Source organism: Bos taurus, chromosome 14 (genome assembly GCF_002263795.3).
Source record: "Bos taurus isolate L1 Dominette 01449 registration number 42190680 breed Hereford chromosome 14, ARS-UCD2.0, whole genome shotgun sequence".
Lineage (NCBI taxonomy): Eukaryota > Metazoa > Chordata > Mammalia > Artiodactyla > Bovidae > Bos > Bos taurus.
The window spans coordinates 70,551,130-70,570,039 of NC_037341.1; the positions used below are offsets into that span (position 1 = coordinate 70,551,130).

Below are 18,910 nucleotides of genomic sequence, written 5' to 3' on the forward strand. Positions count from 1 at the left end.
ACGTCCGTTTGTCTGGATCGGAGGGGAGAGAGTGGGCGCCATCTTCTTCTGGGTTCGCTGAGGGCTCTCCCGGCTCTGGGGAGGCTGCTGCGGACGAGGAGTGCTCCCCGCCCCCAGCCTTGGGGTTCCGACTCGGCGGCAGCGGTGTGTGTTTGATCGCCCTAGTGCGAAGCAGTTACCGCAGGGGCGTCGGGCGTGGGGAGGGCTTGGCGGCCGGGACCGAAGCACAGGGAAAGGCGGGGCCGCGCCAGCAGCGAGCTTAGCTTCTGCCGTCAGGGCACCCTCTTTTCCCCTGCTAAACGCACCCAACTTCCCCGGCAGCCTCCATGTGGTGTTGTGCGTGCCCTTGTCAGTCGGCTTGAGAGAGTGGAGATCTGGAAGGATTCCATAGGTACTTGTTTTTCTTTGCTATGTCATCGTAGTCAGTGGTGGCAGGAAAAGCGCTTGGAGGCCTTGCTAGTTTTAGGCTTGAAGGGAGCCCAAGCGTTTAGATGTAGGGACAGCTCACCCTTGGGCGAGTCGGGGTGGAATGTTTGCCCTTGAGCCGATGTAACGGAAAGGCACGGAGGTTGGGTGGTCCAGGTTGATTTGAAGGCTGATTTGGCTGAAGGTCTGGCAAGAGCATCGGATCCCACGTAGGAACTTTGGCCTGGAGCAAAAGAAGGAAGCTCTGACCCCTGGGAGTCTGGACAAAGGCTTTTTGAGCTATAGAAGCAATGCCTTCGGATGATCCCCATTTGAGGAGGATGGATGTTAATGGGAATTCCTGTGCCGTGTGGATTCGCCTTCATTTCCAGTTTCTACTGGGGACTTGGCTCTGTGTCGTCATGCCTTTGGCTTTTGATTTTAATCATCTACGTTATAAAAGGATAAAGAGGCAAATCGTCATAAAGAATCCTTACGGAGTGGGGTAGATTATTTTCTGCAGGGTTCACTCTTGCATTTTAAATGCACTTCATCATAACTTTAGGTTTTAAGAAGTAGCAGTTATCTCTCTCTCACTATGTCTGGCAAATGACTTGCTATTCTCTAGTTAAGATAAATGGATCGGAGATAATACCATTTCAAGTTAGCTTTCCTCCCTTTTCCCTCTAAGGCTTGATTAGAAAATAAGCATTTCATGGGGTTTTTGTGATAATGATTAAGTGGGATGAGTCCTTGGATAAAATCAGCTAAGTTATTTAAAATGAGCTTGAAAATTTCAGCCACTTACCCGTAAATGAGCTTTTAAGGATTCAGTTCCTTTTTTTTTTTTTTTTTAATAAGTTAGAAGTTCTAATAGCTCAGTCTTTAAATCAACACAGCTATAAAGATGGTTTTATTGCATTCGTAAGAAATATTTTAAGTGTAGAGTAGGGTTTTTTGCTTTTTGTGTAGCGTTCTTAGAATTTCTGGGGTATTTGCTTAGGCAAATCACGTGGAAACCACAGGAAAGTTGCTCATTTTGATATCTGGTTTCTTACAGGTGATCTCCTAAGTGTATTTCTGTAGAGGGATAAATAGTACATTACCCTTCTATTCCAAGGGCAAAAAAGTTTAAGCAATAGTTATGTTTCTCTGTGGCAAATTAGAAGAAAATTTTTTTTATATTCTTGAATTGGAATTCATGAATTTGTACTCATGAAACTACTTAGTTAAAATATTGTTTTCAAATTAGGATAAATTATAAGACTTCTTAAAATTTGATGGTAATTATTTTGTGAAATGTTCTCGACTATTTTTGTAGATATGTTTCACATTTTTAAAAGTTTAGCAGGGATAAAATGTTTTACACTACTTTCTAAAAGTAACAGGAGCTAAGTCATTTTGCATAGGAAAGAGTCTTGGAATATTAATGTGAACATCCAGAAGCCATTTGTAGTTTTTATTAAAATGTTGGTGTGGGTTTGTTGAAGAAGTTAAGCTTATACTCATTTTTGGGGTGGTTGGGGGGTACCAGGCAGATACTGTCTAATAGACTAAGTTTTAGAACTATTTTTTTTGTTCACAGTAATATTGAGTGGAAAGTACAAAGATTTTTTTTATATGTCCTATGTCCGCCCCACCATTTTCATGCATTAATATTATATAGTAAACCTCACTAATTGGAGAAGGTGATGGCACCCCACTCCAGTACTCTTGCCTGGAACATCCCATGGACAGAGGAGCCTGGTAGGCTGCAGTCCATGGGGTCGCTAGGAGTCAGACAGGACTGAGCGACTTCACTTTCACTTTTCACTTTCATGCATTGGAGAAGGAAATGGCAAACCACTCCAGTGTTCTTGCCTGAGAATCACAGGGACGGGGAGCCTGCTGGGCTGGTGTTTATGGGGTCACACAGAGTTGGACACGACTGAATCGACTTAGCAACAAACCTCACTAATACTTTTAATATCAATTTGGCATTGATAATTCAAATGCGTAAAAAATGCCAGTTAGTTTCTTGATATCATCCTTGTAGTTTGAAAAGTAGTCAGTGGACCTTTTTCAAAGGAAAATAGACCTTGCAGACCTCAAAGACCATGTTTTCAGACAGCACTTTGTGGATGAGTGTTATTTAAGTGAAAGTACTGAATTAAAACATTTGTTCATTAAAGACATAATTTATAATCATTAACAGGTCTTAAAAAACATATTTGGTAAGAATACTTAGTTTGGGTATCTCTGAAAGTATTTGATGTAAGGAATCTTGAGATTTTTCAATAGTTAATACTGATATCCCCAAATATTCCAAATTAATGTATTACTATGTTTCTACCTTTCTGTATAGTCATTTGGGTTTCCCCAGAAGGCAGGACAGTTATTCAAAATGGGGTAAACTTATTAGCGTAATAAAATTTGAGTTTAAGATACAGAGTAGCAATAGTTGAGTATAAGTAATTGAGATTTTAGATTTTAGGGATATTTTACTATTTGTCTTAGTGGAGTCAGGAAATTGGGTTCCATGTTTGGAAGTGTGAGGTGTTTATGTAGAACTTAAAATTGTGTCCAGATGGTAGCCATTGGTTTGGATTTATTGCTTTAAAAATGGTTTTCTTCATTTATTGTATCATTTATTAATTTGATTTGCTCTTATGATTTGAAAGATTTACAGGAGAGTTGGAAATGATGAATTAGATATTGGTTTTTTCAAGTGGAAGATAGGGTTTTGGGAATTTTTGGTGTTAAATTGTCATTTTTACTTGTAGAAAAGATTTTTAAAAATTGGTTGTAAAATTCACATACAGTCAAATGCACAGACCTTACTTAAGGATAGGTTCATTTAGCCTTGATAAATTTATACTCCCAGGTAACCAATAGTCCAATCAGAATATATAACATTTCTGTCACCTTTTTCTGGGGCCACTTTCAATTAAGGACCAGTTGTTAAGTTTTCAGGTTTTTTGTTTCTAAATAATTTGCAGAGGTCTCCTTGGAATTTCTACCTTTTTGCTAAAAGATGATTATTTTCCCCTTGGAACAAAGACAACCATTTTGTAATACTCTTAGCTATGCCTTTTTATATTGCTTCACTTTTAATAGGTAATTGTGAAGTGAATATCCTAATCTGGCGTTGTTTAAGGTCAATTACAGGGTCCAAGGATTAATTATATTTCATTTTCTTTCCACAGTTAAGTTGCTTTTACAGAATTAACAGGTCTGCAAGAAATAAAAAGGTAAGATATCCAGAGCTTAAGGCTTTTCACAGAGGCTTGACAAAAAAAAAAAGTAGAATAGTACACCTGGGTATGCATGGCTTCTGTACTTTATGTCTGGCCAGTAATGCACTAGTGGTAGGCAGTTTATTATCATGAGCAGAAATTATATACTGTCCATAGATGGCTTTTATAAGTATGTAAAATTTGTTGTGGTTGGTAAAATTCTTTAATCTACAAAGCTCTCTCTCATGTTTCACTAGCAGATATGTCTGAAAATAGTTTGGTCTTGTTGTGAAGTAGCACTTGGCAGATGTACAGAGATGTGACCTTTTTTTCTACTCAACACTGTATAGGATAGGTGATAGGAAATGTTTCTTCAAAGTAGCTGGTTTATTTGTATGTTTAGTTGGGAGAAAATTTATTCCATTTGTTTAAAGAATTAGATACAGTCAATATCGTTGTGAACGCATATCTTGTTTTCATTTATAAATGCTGAAGAAGGTAGGGACCAGTAATTATTAAGTTTAGTTTTGGATTAGGTACTTCAAAAATAAGACTTGCTATTATGTGTACCTTTCTGTCTGCAGGTCATTATTGCTGTGGTTTGCGCTCAGCATGGCTGTAGTCATCCGTTTACTGGGGCTTCCTTTTATTGCGGGGCCTGTGGATATCCGTCACTTCTTCACGGGATTGACTATTCCTGATGGAGGAGTGCATATAATTGGAGGGGAAATTGGGGAGGCTTTTATTATTTTTGCAACAGATGAAGATGCAAGACGTGCCGTAAGTCGTTCAGGAGGGTTTATCAAGGATTCATCTGTAGAGCTCTTTCTTAGTAGTAAAGCAGAAATGCAGAAGACTATAGAAATGAAAAGAACTGACCGCATGGGAAGAGAGAGACCAGGATCTGGGGCATCAGGGGTTGGCAGCTTATCTAATTTTGTTGAGGCTATTAAAGAAGAAGGAAGTAATTCTGGATATGGTTCTCCGATTAATCAAGATGCTGGGTTTCATACTAACGGTACAGGACATGGTGATTTAAGGCCAAGAAAGACACGGCCATTGACAGCTGAGAATCCTTACTTGTTTCTACGAGGCTTGCCGTACTTAGTAAATGAAGATGATGTACGTGTCTTTTTCTCTGGTTTATGTGTGGATGGAGTAATTTTTTTAAAGCATCATGATGGCCGAAATAATGGTGATGCCATAGTAAAATTTGCCTCATGTATTGATGCTTCAGGAGGTCTTAAATGTCATAGAAGTTTTATGGGTTCAAGATTTATTGAAGTAATGCAAGGCTCAGAAAAACAGTGGATTGATTTTGGAGGTAATTTAATTAAGGAAGGTGACATTTCTATGAGGACTGAAGAACATACACCACCAAGAGGAATTAATGATAGACATTTTCGGAAACGATCTCATTCAAAATCTCCCAGAAGAACATGTTCCCGTTCTCCTCTGGGATTTTATGTTCACTTAAAAAATCTGTCTGTAAGTATTAACAAAAGAGATTTAAGAAATTTTTTTAGAGATACTGATCTGACAAATGAACAGATTAGGTTTTTATATAAAGATGAAAGAAGAACAAGATATGCCTTTGTGATGTTCAAGACTCTGAAAGACTATAACACTGCTCTGGGTTTACATAAGACTGTTTTACAATATCGTCCAGTTTATATTGATCCAGTTTCTAGGGAACAGATGCTGAAGTTTATTGAATGTTATGAAAAGAAAAGACCAGCATCAACAGAGAAAGAGAGACTTGGACAGGTCTCACAAAAACACTCTCAAGAAGGCTACTCTGGCCAGAAATTGTGCATATATATAAGAAATTTCCCATTTGATGTTACAAAAGTTGAAGTGCAGAAGTTCTTTGCTGACTTTTCTCTTGCTGAGGATGACATTTGCTTGCTTTATGATGACAAAGGAGTTGGTCTAGGAGAAGCGTTGGTGAAATTCAAATCAGAAGAACAGGCCGTGAAAGCTGAACGTTTAAACCGACGGAGATTCTTGGGGACAGAGGTGTTGCTAAGGCTCATATCTGAGGCACAAATGCAGGAGTTTGGTGTAAATTTTTCTTCAATGTCTAGTGAAAGAATGCATGACCATTCACAGTCTTGTGATAGAGATGATCATTCCCATTCGTTTGACTCAAATGATCCACCAGTATACTCAGGTGGCCCTTCGGAAAACTTTAGGCATCAGCAAGAGGACTTGAGGCAACTGGACAATTTCAAGCATCCTCAAGGGGATTTCCGACCACCTGAAAGACGCCCTCCAGAAGACTTTAGGCATTCCCCAGAGGATTTCAGGCGGTCCCCGGAAAACTTCAGGCGCCTTGAGGAGGAACACTTCAGGCGGCCTCCTGAGGAGGACTTCAGGCGCTCTCGGGAGGAGGATTTCCGGTACCCAAGGGAGGAGGACTGGAGGCGGCCACCTGAGGAGGATTTCAGGCGACCTCCCAAGGAAGACTTCAGGAGACCCCAGGAGGAGGACTGGAGGCACCCCCCAGAGGGAGACTTAAGGAGGCCACCTGAGGAGGATTGGAGGCGGCCTCCTGAGGAAGACTTCAGGCGGCTTCCCCCAGGGGAATGGAGGCGACAACCTGAGGAAGACTTTAGGCGGCCCCCGGAGGAGGATTTCAGGCGCCCTCCTGAGGAGGACTTTTGGCGACCCCACCAGGAGGACTTCAGGCGGTCTCCTGAGGAGGATTTCCGAGGTTCTCCCGAGGACTTCAGACGGCCACCCCCGGAACACTTCCGGCGGCCGCCCCCAGAGCACTTCCGACGGCCGCCCCCAGATCACTTCCGTCGGCTGCCCCCGGAGCACTTCCGGCGACCACCTCAGGAGCATTTCCGGCGGCCACCGCAGGAGCACTTCAGGCGGCCATCCCAGGAGCATTTTAGACGACCGCCTCAGGAACTTTTCAGGCGGCCACCTCAGGAACACTTCAGGCGCCCCCGAGAGGAAGATTTTAGGCACCCACAGGATGAAGATTTCAGGGGCCCTCCGGATGAAGACTTTAGGCACCCTTCTGAAGAAGACTTCAGGAGTTCTCAGGAGGAAGATTTTAGAAGCCCTTCTGATGAGGACTTCAGGCGGCTCCCGGAGGAAGACCTCAGGGAAGCTCCAGAGGAGGACTCCAGAGTTCCTGACAGATTTAGACTTCCTGGTGAGGAGTTTAGGAGCCCCCCTGGTTTTAGAAGTCATCGTCCTTTTGTGAATTTTGGTCGCCCAGAAGGTGGCAAATTTGATTTTGGAAAGCGTAATATGGGAAGTTTTCCTGAGGGGAGATTTATGCCTGATCCGAAATTAAATTGTAATTCAGGTAGAGTAACACCTATTAAGATAATGAATCTTCCATTTAAAGCTAATGTTAATGAGATTTTAGATTTCTTCCATGGTTATAGAATCATACCTGATTCAGTTTCAATACAGTATAATGAGCAAGGATTACCCACAGGGGAAGCCATTGTTGCCATGATAAACTACAATGAAGCTATGGCTGCTATTAAAGACCTGAATGATAGACCAGTTGGCCCCCGCAAGGTTAAGTTAATTTTGCTCTAGAGAGCATTTCTAAATTGATAATTATCTCCCCACAGTATTGATGCAGTAAAATGCATTTTTAAGTGTTTATTTTTAATTATCTAGTGAAACATTTTAATTTTGATCTGTGAACAGAAGAAATGTAAATAGTAGAATGTGAATCTGGTTTTCTTTTGCTTGCAAATTGCCATTCACTTTTTCTAACTTAAAAATATATATGCTTTTTTTTTTTGATGGGGGTGGGGTGGGGTGGGTTGGGGGGAGAACTAATTCCCTGAGTGCAGTAATTTTTGTTGATGTCATGGGTAAATGTCAAGACTTGTATAAAATAGAAAACTGTGTTTGGGGAAGATAAGTTTTATGTTTACTTTTGTTTCCATTCTGTAGTCTACATTTCTACTCCAATTGTATAAGGAAATGGTCAGTGACTGATTGTTCAGGGTTAGCATTTTTATTGCTAACTGCCTGCAGAATTAATGCCCTCTTCTTTGTCTGAGATATTACTGTGTTAAGCCTCCCCTTAATCATAAGTAGCTCAAAATTGACAGACTGTGAACTTGAAGTTTACTTATGTAAAAGGCTTAGGAAATTAACTTTCAAAGTTTTTATAAAAATAAAAAAATTGCAACTGAATAGATGAACTAATTAACTTGTATTTGTATATATAGAAAAAACAATTATAGCTTCTTTTGTGAAGGTTTTCAACAGCTATATTAAATAATATGACAGGAGGGACCAGACATTCTATAATAGTATATGAGTTCTTTGTGTAGTTCTGTGGTTTATTCCAACATCTCATCAACCAAACTGATAAGATTTACTCAATACTTAAAAGACAAAAAAGTAATTATAGGTACAAGGGGACCTTCAGGTTCTTGTTGGGAAGAATCTGATAAATGGACATAGTTTGTGTTTATAGGAAGAATTTACTTATTTATATAACTTGTGGTTGTTTATTCATAATTTCAAAACTTTTTTATCTGGAGATTCAATGACTATAACAAGAATTCTGTGAGATTAAATTTTTACTTCTTTGATATTTGACACTGTAGAGATTTTGCAAATACTGGATTTGATTTTTCATACCATAATAATAATGCTAACATTGGGTACTTTGTATACGCTAGGCAGTTTAAGTGCTTTACATGCATAGTGTCATCTTAATATGCCTTAAGAGGCTTACAAGTATTTATTTCACAAATGAGATAAATTCGGAGTTTAAGTAACTTGCCTAAAGTCATAGTTAAAAATCATGAAGCCAATTTCAACCCTGACAGACTTACTCACTCCAGTTCATGCTCTTAATACTTTGGCCTACCAACTTTGTTAAATGGTAGTTTTTAATTTTAGTAAGACCATGCTGGGCTTTCTTGGTGGCTCAGTGGTAAAGAACCCGCCTGCCAGTGCAGGAGACATGGGTTCAATCCATGGGTCCAGAAGGAAATGGCAACCTACTCCAGGATTCTTGCCTGGGAAATGCCACAGACAGAGGAACCTGGCAGGCTATGTCCATGGGGTCACAAAAGAGTCTGACACGACTTGGCGACTAAAGAAGACCATGCTAAAAATATAATTCAAGAGTAAAGGATATTTTTTTACCTCCATTGTTGCTTTAAAAATAGCATTAAAAAAAAGATAAAATTAATATGCCCAAACATTGTGAATAAAAGACAAAGTAACTAGAAGTTACTATATATCCAGGGATTCTTTATGAGACAGACAATATATATTGGCTTCTAATTTAAAATTGTTCATTTTATCAAACATGATTTGATTTTGATTGGTCTTTTATAATTTACATAAAACAGTTGATTTCCCTCAATTTTGTGATAGATACTTCCCCACACTGAGCAAATAATAAAATCTGAATTTATATACAGTACTTTGGAGGGTATTGTAGAATACTTTTTAGTATTTAGCCATTTAGTACCGCAATACTCATCTTTAGTGATTTAAAGAAGTCTAAGAAAAACCAACTGAAGTTTCTGTGTTTTTAATTATGTTGAACATCCTACTTGGCAGTAAAATGAATTAACTGGTAAATTTGGTTCAAAAAAGCACATCACTATGGCACTTGAAACTAGTAAGCTCACAAGCTAGGAAAATGACAATAGGAAGAAAAGATTTTTTAAGTGCTCAGATTGTATGGTTGATTTGATCAATCTTACTGAAGTGTATTGCAAGACCTAAAAATGCTTCTCAAATACATATAAATAAATGAAAGCTGTGATGAAACTTAAGGTGAAGTATAACTTAATATGGAACTGCTTCTCAGTCTAGGCTAGGGTGGAATGGTGGTGATAATTAAAAGGCTAACAATAATAATAAGCACAGGCTTTGTATTTTGATTGTAAAATTACTGGATTGATAAGAATTCTACTCCATGATCTTCAGTTTAGTATATTTTTTAACTTTAAGTTTGCCACACAAAACTGGCTTCTACTGCTTGGGAGCCATTTCTCCACATCTGTTCACAACTTTGCCTTCAGCAACATGTTGGTAACTTAAATGGGCCATGGTAGGAGTATTTACACCATGGAAACTGGTAAGTGCAGAATATTAGGGTGTTTTCCACCGCAGTGAGCCAGTTTACCAACACACCACCAATTTCAAACACATAAAAGAGAACAGTGCACTACATCCTCATAAACCCATTGCCCAGCTTCAATAATTATCTCATAGCCAGTTGTGTTTCCTCTCCTAGATTTATTAGGTATTATAGTGGCATATTGGTTATCAAGTTTAATACCCAGTGGCATTTTAATTATCTTAAAGCCAAACATTTTTGATTTGAGGCATCTGAAAAATATAGATCATGCCTAGAAAGTAAGCTTAATCTCATAACCAAGAGATAGTAAGACTCCTTAGGAGTGCACACTTACACACTTACTGACAATACTGTCATGAGCATTGGCTCTTGGTCCATATATCACCTATTAAGCAGTGACCCTATCACCTCCATCTCTGCATAAATGTTAGCTAATATTTAGTGAACTGTAATAGGTACTACATGATCTTTATATATGAATTAACTATATAGTTCCAGTAACCCTAATATATCTATTTTGGAGACAAATGGAAGCCTATAACCAACTAACTAGTCAGACTGGTTGCCTGTCTTTTTATAAAGAAGCTAAAAAGAGGTTTTTATATTTTAAAATATGGTTACCTAAGTATCTATGTAATAGCCTTGATTCTGTCCCAGCTCACAAATTGTAGAAATAGTTACTTTATAACCCTTTTAAGACTTTCCCTTGTGGCTTTAGTGGTAAAGAACCCCCCTGTGAATGAACCTGTGAATGGAGGAGATATGGGTTTGATCCCTGGGCCACGCAGATTCCTTGGAGAAGGAAATGGCAATCCGTTCCAGTATTCTTGCCTGGGAAATCCCATGGACAGAGAGTCCTGGTGGGCTACAGTCCATGAGTCACAAACACTGGACACAACATAGCGACTAAACAGCAACGCTTTCAGGTTGGCCAACCTATTGCTGGCCTAAAAATTAATTATACAGTTAAAGTATTACATGTAATAGTCCTTTTGTTCTTAGAATATTTTTTTTAATAGAGCATACATTTTATATCATAATTTGATTGCTTTAAATATCAGACACTATTTTAATTTTACAAATAGGGCAACTGATGCTCAAGTGAGTTGCGATCATAATCTGCAAGAGAAATACTACAACCTTGTTTTTTTGCCTAGTTACAATACCAAGATTAAATACAGAAAATGCAATGACATCCTCAGTTTTTTATGAATGTAAATTATTTGTGCATGCTGTGTGCTAAGTCACTTTAGTTGTGTCCGACTCTGTGATGCTGTGGACTGTAGCCCTTCAGGCTTCTCTGTCCATGGGGTTCTCCAGGCAGGAATACTGGAGTGGGTTGCCATTCCCTTCTCCAGGACATCTTCCCAACTCAGGGATCAAACCAACCTCTCTTAGATCTCCTGCATTGGCAGGTGGGTTCTTTACCACTAGTACCACCTGGGATATTTATTTACAGTTTTAAAATGTTTTGAGTATTTTATTAAGTAACTATATCACTTAGGGCTATTTTCAGGAAGCAATGCTTTGTTAAGAACAGACCATGAATAACAAAAGTCAGAAAAGCATTCTAGAAAAGTATTTTCTGTTATGAACAACTGCTTTTTGTGGTAATCCCAGATAATATCAATTTCCTGATTTTTATATGCCAGACTTGGATCTATGAAATAATGAGAAGTACAATTCTCCATCCAAAGAAATAAAAGCATCAGATATACTGAAAGGCTCTGATTAAATTGTTTTCTATTTTCAGGAAAGAGAGTGACTGTGTACTCTTACTGATTATATGGTAGGCTGATAAAATATATAATTTTTTACCGATTTATGATTGGCTATATTCTTTAAGGGAAACATTCCACCAAATTCTAGCTTTCCAAAGGTTGTGGTGCCATATATAGTGGTTTACTTTGACAGTGGTTTTGTTTTAAAACCAGAATTAAGCTGAATGTAGCTTTTTAAAGCTAAAATTTATGCTTATGTATAGTTGTAAAACACTGATAGTGCCCTATTATTTGAGAGTGACTGTAATACTCTTGTTGAAGAGTAAATTTATATACTGAATAATGAAACTTTAGGTTATAGTAAAAGTGAAAAAGAAAGGAAAAAGAACACTTGTCTTTTTGATGAAAGCTTTATGGAATAAAATTTGTATTTAATCAGAATGACTACCTAGGACCCTTTTCTGATGTTGAAAGCATGGCGTCTTAATCTAAAGGAAGTGGAATCGTTAAATCTCTTTTTGTGATTTAACTAGGTTAGTGTATGTGAAATACTTCCAAAATACATTGTTTTTTAAAAACAATGGAACCTATAAAAAAGATAGTATGATGCTAGATAGAAATGTTGAAATGACTGATGTTTTTTAAAACTTCCATTTTTGGTTGGCATAAATTTCCTTTAATAATTTCTACATTTCCAATAGGATTTAATTTTGAGGTTTAACGTATCAAGCCAGTATTATGTTTTGCAATTTTAGTAATTCTGGATTCCAGGTCATTTAAGATGAAAATGGAAATGCAAAATTTACTTAAGTAATTTAATTTTCTTCTTCTGTAACATCTAAGTCTTCATCCTCTTCATCATCATCTTCTGTTTGGTGATCCTTTCTTAGTCGACAGGTCAATACCTGTTAAAAGTTAACATGTTTTAAAAATCACTGACTTAAAAATATTTTTACATGCCTGGTATCTTTTTTAATGCCCTGATAGATAAGAGTACATAGAACAAATATCAGAAAAATGTCCATAAATAATAATCTTTAGTAATGAAAATTCTAAATTATGAATTGTCCTTAAAGGTTTAAAAACAATCACAAAATTTTTTCATTCATGTTATTTTTTTGAAGAAAAGTGTGAAATTAGCTATTTGAACTCCAGTTGGATATCAGTACTTTGGTAACATACTTCCAGAGAAAAGTACATTATAAATATTAAAAACATTTTAAGTTAAATAATTCTTAGGTCACAAAAACATGAGAGTCCTCAAAGGGATGGCAGAACACAAGGATATTTCAACTAGGCAAAAATATTAAACTTTGAACCTAGTGTGATTTAAAATTAATGAGATGAGAATCTGAATTCATGACATGGCTTTCATTTCTGATTGTTGCCACTTGGGTCATCCTGCTTCGCACTTTTCAGAGGGTGACTATGCCTCCCAGGGGACATCTGCAGTGTCTGGAGACACCTGATTGTCACGACTGGGGGAGGGTAAGGGCATTACTGAACTGTGGGTAGAGGCTGGGAATGCTGCTCAGCATCTGTACAATGCACAGGACAAGATCCCTCACCGCGCCCCGGTCCCCTCAGCCCCAAATCATCTGGCTCAAAGTTAACAGTGCTGAGGTTGAGAAACCTTGGCATTATGTAGTCTAAAGTGTTACACAGATATTGGCTAACCTAGGTGATACTGTTAGCTCTAAATAGTCAAAATTCTCTATGTACTATATACTATAGATTTATGGAATTTATGTGCAAGGCACTTAGTACTGGAATAATAAAAGTATAATTTGGTTAGGGGGAGAGAAGTGTAAGTTAAAAGCAGTAAATAAGTGCTTAGAAGATAAATGAAAACAACGTGCTGGGTCACATTACAACTGAATGCTCAATTTTAAATTCTGAAGACTAGATATGCAAAAGATCATAGCTTTCTAAATCAGAAGTTGGCAAGCTAAAGCCCAGTTTGTCTTGTTGCTATAAATAAAGTTTTATTACAACATGTTGATTTGTTAATGTATTATTTGTGGCTGCTCTTGGTTGGGGCAGAGACTATGTGGTCCACATAACCTGGTATTTTCTCTGTAGCCCCTGAGAAAAAAGGGCCTACTATCTATCCTACTCTAGATATCAGGTACCTCAGGTTTTCTGGATATAGAAGAAAAGAGAAAATTGATGCTTTACCTAAGGATACATGCTTCTGGATCTATGATAACATTCAGGAAAGGTCCTTTTTAGGTATAATTTCCAGTAAGCCATGCTAGTGGGATTCAAATCCTAGGCAGCTTGATTTCACAATCTGTGATCTTCACATTATAGCACAGAACAAATGTAAATTAGCATTCTCCTGTCCCTTCTACCTCTGCTCCCAAATGTTCTGCTTCAGAGAGTCATATCTTTCAGATAATAAAAGAAATATCAATAATAGAGCAGAACCTAATGCAGTTTTACATCATTTTATATAGAAGAGGGGAAGAGCAGGTTATTCAAGATCCTATGATTTAAGGGAAACATTTTTAATACTGAACAATTCAAAAGGCAGTAGCTTACATTCCTTAAAATTACGGTTTCTAGCTCACCTGTCCTGTTCCAGATACACACTTAGCAGACAATGATCTTTGAAGAGGTGACTTCGAATTTGCTCTTACAATATCTAAACGGGATGAATAATCTTGCGGATACAGAGAATGTCGGAAAACCTGTTGCAATGATAAAACAATGTTATACATTAGATAACTAAACTGGAAATCTAGAAAGTCACATTCCCTTTAGTTCAGAATTTGTTTAAGCAACTCCCCTCCCCAATCCTGCCCTGGAGACATTATTTAATTTATTGTAAATTTAAAACAAATATTAAAAAAATATTTTACATTGAAAAGATGTAAGCTAGAAAATTCTACTGAACCACGTAAAATGATGGGTCCTGAAACAGTCACTTAAGAGCTCTTACTTGTGAAACGTGAAAAGTTCCTGCCTTCAAAGAGCATGCAAGCCAGTGAGACAGTAAGTCACACCTTTGATTCTTTCTGTTCTGCCTATCCTCAACTCAACAGTTTAAATTCACTACAGTGCTGTCCCAGTATATCACAGAAGAGTCAATGGAGCCATTCTATGAAATTCCAATCTCAGTAGCATCTGGAATGCCATTGCTTGTCAGTTCTTTTTCCTGAAAGTAGTAGGTCCAACTATTACTGCACTCTTAAGCTTCCTTATCTTTTATACCACTTTGTAACGTAAAACAGGCAAGTCTATCAAATGTGAATTTCTTCATATTCCCTCATTTTCCCCTCAACTCTTTATGCTATCATTTTGCTTTTTTAAAGCAAGTGTGATTATGACTCTCCAACAGTGCATTTTCCTCTTAGCTAAAACTTCAAACCAACAAACAAAAGCTTGCTCTTTTTTCTGCTTTTTTTTAAACATTAAAGAAGTACAGCATATAAAAGCAATCAAGGGATGAAACTTAACAAAAGAGGTTAAGACTTGTGTTTTAGGGCAATTCAGGCATATTGATAATTAGGTTATTTAACAGTTTTACTGAAGACCCAATTATATTTTGGTGCTAGACGTGGACCCTGCCATCCTGGTATGATATCAAAAGTGGATGACTGAAGTCACTGGTATTTGGAAGAAATACATTTTTGTTAAAACAACGTTCTTTGGATTTTCTAACAAAGATAAAAGTGGGAAATGGAAGATAATATACCACCCTTGGGATAAAAGTCTAAACCAGTTAAATATTAATCTATTGCAAAAGAACGTATTTACAGGAGTATTTATTGGCAATACTGCATTTTCCAATATGTGGTCCAAGATCTTTTCTAGGAGTGAGTCTCAAGATCTGAATATGCTCTGAACTGAATGTACAGAGGTGATCTTTTGAAGGGGAATATGATAGTACTTTTAATGTGAAGAACAAATCAGTTAAGATGGTTTCTGATATAACTGGATGTAAAATACTAGCTGCTATCTGAATAAATCAGCAATTCTCATGTAGTAAGGACTACTACCTAAGAATAGGAAATTATTTCTCTGTCCCTCTCTGCATCTTTTCTCTACTTGTTTCCAAGAGACTTTGTATTTAAAGGGTCCTTCCTCTCCTTAGTAGCTGATGTAATTTTACTTTGGCTTATCCCACACAACTCTTCCCCAGACTGCTTTCCTCTCCTTTCCACAAGTTACGGTATCATAATGCATTATACCTCAGGACCTTTGTATAACTATCTGTACTCTGCCTGAAACTGTAGACAGGGATTCGACATATCCCTCAAACTATCCCTCAAACTTCTGATTAAGAGATCATTCTTTGATTCTCCAGATAGGATCCTCCATCACATACACTCATTTGCACAACAGTATGTTATCTCTCTTATTTTTTCCTTCATATTATGAAACATCTTTTTTTAATGCCTGAACTCCTTTTTTAAGTTTCTACTTTTTGACAACTTGGACCAACTCTATAGTGCTGAAGCCTCAGCACTCAGAACTGTCTGGCATATAACAGATGCTCAGTAAACAGTTGACGAATGTACATAAGTGTCTCCATTTTAGAGATAAGCAATGAAGTGTGAAGAAATTAACTTGCTCAGTAGTGCCCCATTGGAAAAAGTGGGGAAGTTGATACTCAAAAACACATCTAGACAACACTGAGATTTTGAGTGTTTATGGATCTCTCCTACAAGCTACCTAGCTAGCTGATGAAGAATAGTGTTAAGAGAAGTGGTAAAGGAAATGCTGTGACAAAAAAAGATACCTAGGACCTATGGAACGAGAAAGAAAATCTTTGGGTCCAGAGGGCTTGAGGAACTTGAAAGTGCATTAAGTCAAGGGTGTTACAAAGTGGAGAATGAAAATACTTGTAATGGGAACTTTAACCTTATAGGGAAAGTGGGGGATCAATTTTAAACCTGCCACTCAATGCAGTGTTTCTTACAGGAAATAGTTCATCTCACTCAACAAGAACCATGCTTCTGGCAGCATAGATAGGATAAAAACAGTGTCTGTAGTCAGACTACTATTTGGCTTCCAGCTATTTTACTAGCTATGGGATCCTCTGGAAAGTTCCTTAGCCTCAGTTTTTTCATCCGTAGAAACGACGACATAAGTACTTTTATTAAAATTCATGGTAGGATTAAAATAATACAGTGAAAATACACAGGTCAGTAGCTGGTTAAAGGAATCACTGTATAAACATTTGCTATTTTATAAATTACAGTTAAAAGCTTGATGATAATTTTTTTAAAAAATAGGATGTAAAAAGGAGTGAAAATTAAAGCTTTAGTAGGGAATAGAAACCATTCTATTAACAAATAGAAATATGATTGTGTATGCTTTACTGAGGTAAAAGTGAGATCAGATTTGGCATTGGAAAACATATACTAAAACATGTACTTCATTTTGGCCAAGCTGTATAGTCTGGTTTTACTGAATTCACGTTTCTTGAAACCAGTGGAGTAGTGGGAAGTGAAGCCTTGGGGGATCTCGATAGATAGAATTACTTAAAAAATAAATAGATCCTTGCAAATTATGGAATTAACTTATATAATTAAAAAATTTTGGCTGTATCTTGAGAATACATGGCTGTTCTCACTTCTACTGTAGAGATATATGGACAAAGTACATCTTGAATATTTAATAAGAGTTAATATTTGCATTTAACTATCAATACAAAGGAAGCCTGGAGAACCAGTATTGCCTGGAGAATCCCAAATATTGAAGCCTGGCAGGCTACAGTCCATGGGGTCACAAAGAGTTGGACACGGCTGAGTGAAACACACCCACCCCCTGCCTACACACACACAGCCACACACAGACACCACCTCCCCCCACCTATATACAGATCTACACATTTCATAGGTTACAGATTAAGTCTCACAAAACTAGTTAGAAGCCAGATTCTGCTCTCTGACTAGCTAAGTGGTCAAGGGCAAGTTGTTAAGGCCTCTACACCTGCTTCTTTAGTTGTAAATGAATGAATGCTCACAGCACTTGAGTTACAGGAGTGAGTGAGAAAATCCATGCAAAGCTTTCGGTGTTGTGCGTGGCATAAACACTCAGATTTTGGCTTAAATCAATAAAGAGTGTTTTTAACACACATAAGTGACTTACACCATTAGTCAAAACGATACCTTATTTCACATTATGGCTTTGTTTCTATGTTTTACTAGATATTAATTCTTCGAACTTAACTATGGTTAATTAGAAAAGTTAACTAGAAAGTCATAAAGGTTCAGCTATTTGGAACTGCATACAGTGACATCTAAACCACAAAGTGTAATTTAAGACATTTTTACTCACACTAAAATGGTTTCTTTTACATATTTCCATATCAATAGAAGAACTGAGCTTAGATAGACATAGTCCTACCTCTAAATCTTCTTCTTCATCAATCTTTTGTATATTTTGGTAGGCAGCAGTGTAGACCTCTAAAGCTTTGCCGTGAAATAACATTTCAATAGTGATGAATTCTGAAAATATAGTCTGAAAAAACAAGGGTTTGAATGTAAACAAATTGCTTCGTGAATTTAGTAGAGTTATTCTCTACTACAGTCTTGACATTTTATTAAATAGGGGTTTTTCAACAGGGAAAATGAAGTACAAACGATAATTGGAATAAAAATAGTTGCAAATATCTTTTGCAGCAAAACTTTAAAATTACACAAAATATTTAGTATCTTATTATTTACTTCCATTTTTAAGTATGTTCTTCTATTAGATACTTACGTTTAAAAAAGATGTTTGTCACTACATCACTAAATGTCACTATTAGCTAAAGAAGTTCAGTTCTGAACCTGTTTTTTTAGCAACTCCAACTGGTGTTTAAAAGAATGTTTTTAGGCAAGAATTCCATCCTAACATATTTATATGTTGCTTGTATTCTCCAGCCACAATTCCTACTCCCGAAAACAGCACGATACATTTGCATAGAGCTTTCCAGTTTACAAATATATGACATGCTCAGTATTGCTCATAGCTACAATGTTAAGACTTGGGTCTGATTCTTCAAGGCCATAGCTCCTGCTCATTGTACTGTGCTGTTTTCCCTGGACTCAATTATTTCCTTGGCAAATACACTGCAGGTAAACTCTTATCAGCAAGATGTTGACAACTTTTGGTTGGGAAGGCTATGAGAAAAGAGAATGAATGAGGATGTGCACACTGATCTAAGCAGGGGTGAGAGAACTGGTAGGCAGGGAAAGTATGTAAGCCAGATACGTTTTCAATAAAATAGGATCTCATCCTTCTATCATCTTGTCTCTTATCAAAATAAAAAAATTGGAGCATTAACGTGGAGAAGTGGACAGAATAAGAATAGGATAGAAAATACGCAAGCATTGTCCTTAAAGGGGCAGTACAGATGAAATGGGTTAGGCTCAAAAGCAATAGTCAAATACTCATTTCCTTCATTTCTGCTCTCCTGTCTTAACCACCCAGATAGGAGTGGTCCTGCACCTTGGAAGATAGCCATACAGCTGTCTTGT

General features: G+C 37.3%; 2 protein-coding genes across 6 annotated transcripts in view; one reads left to right on the plus strand and one right to left on the minus strand.

The window, feature by feature from the left end:
- RBM12B (RNA binding motif protein 12B) lies at nt 1–13,431 on the plus strand. Of its 5 annotated transcripts, XM_025001881.2 has the most exons (4): nt 1–144; nt 322–391; nt 3,591–3,635; nt 4,205–13,431. In XM_025001881.2, exon 4 carries the CDS (start codon nt 4,233–4,235, stop codon nt 7,185–7,187), a length of 2,955 nt encoding a protein of 984 aa, XP_024857649.1. In that variant the 5' UTR covers nt 1–144; nt 322–391; nt 3,591–3,635; nt 4,205–4,232; the 3' UTR covers nt 7,188–13,431. The 5 variants fall into 5 exon arrangements, with proteins under 5 accessions (XP_024857649.1, XP_059730477.1, XP_005215747.1 ...); XM_059874494.1 differs by having other exon boundaries at nt 1–391; XM_005215690.5 differs by lacking the exon at nt 322–391.
- The window catches only part of CIBAR1 (CBY1 interacting BAR domain containing 1), a 25,377-nt gene continuing 18,555 nt past the window's right edge, over nt 12,089–18,910 (minus strand). Inside the window, exons 7-9 of the mRNA NM_001035442.2 lie at nt 17,796–17,909; nt 14,009–14,128; nt 12,089–12,340 (exon numbers count right to left, since the gene is read on the minus strand). Coding sequence (NP_001030519.1) covers nt 12,251–12,340; nt 14,009–14,128; nt 17,796–17,909 — 324 coding nt within the window. The 3' untranslated portion in view covers nt 12,089–12,250. The remainder of the gene's footprint in view (nt 12,341–14,008; nt 14,129–17,795; nt 17,910–18,910) is intronic.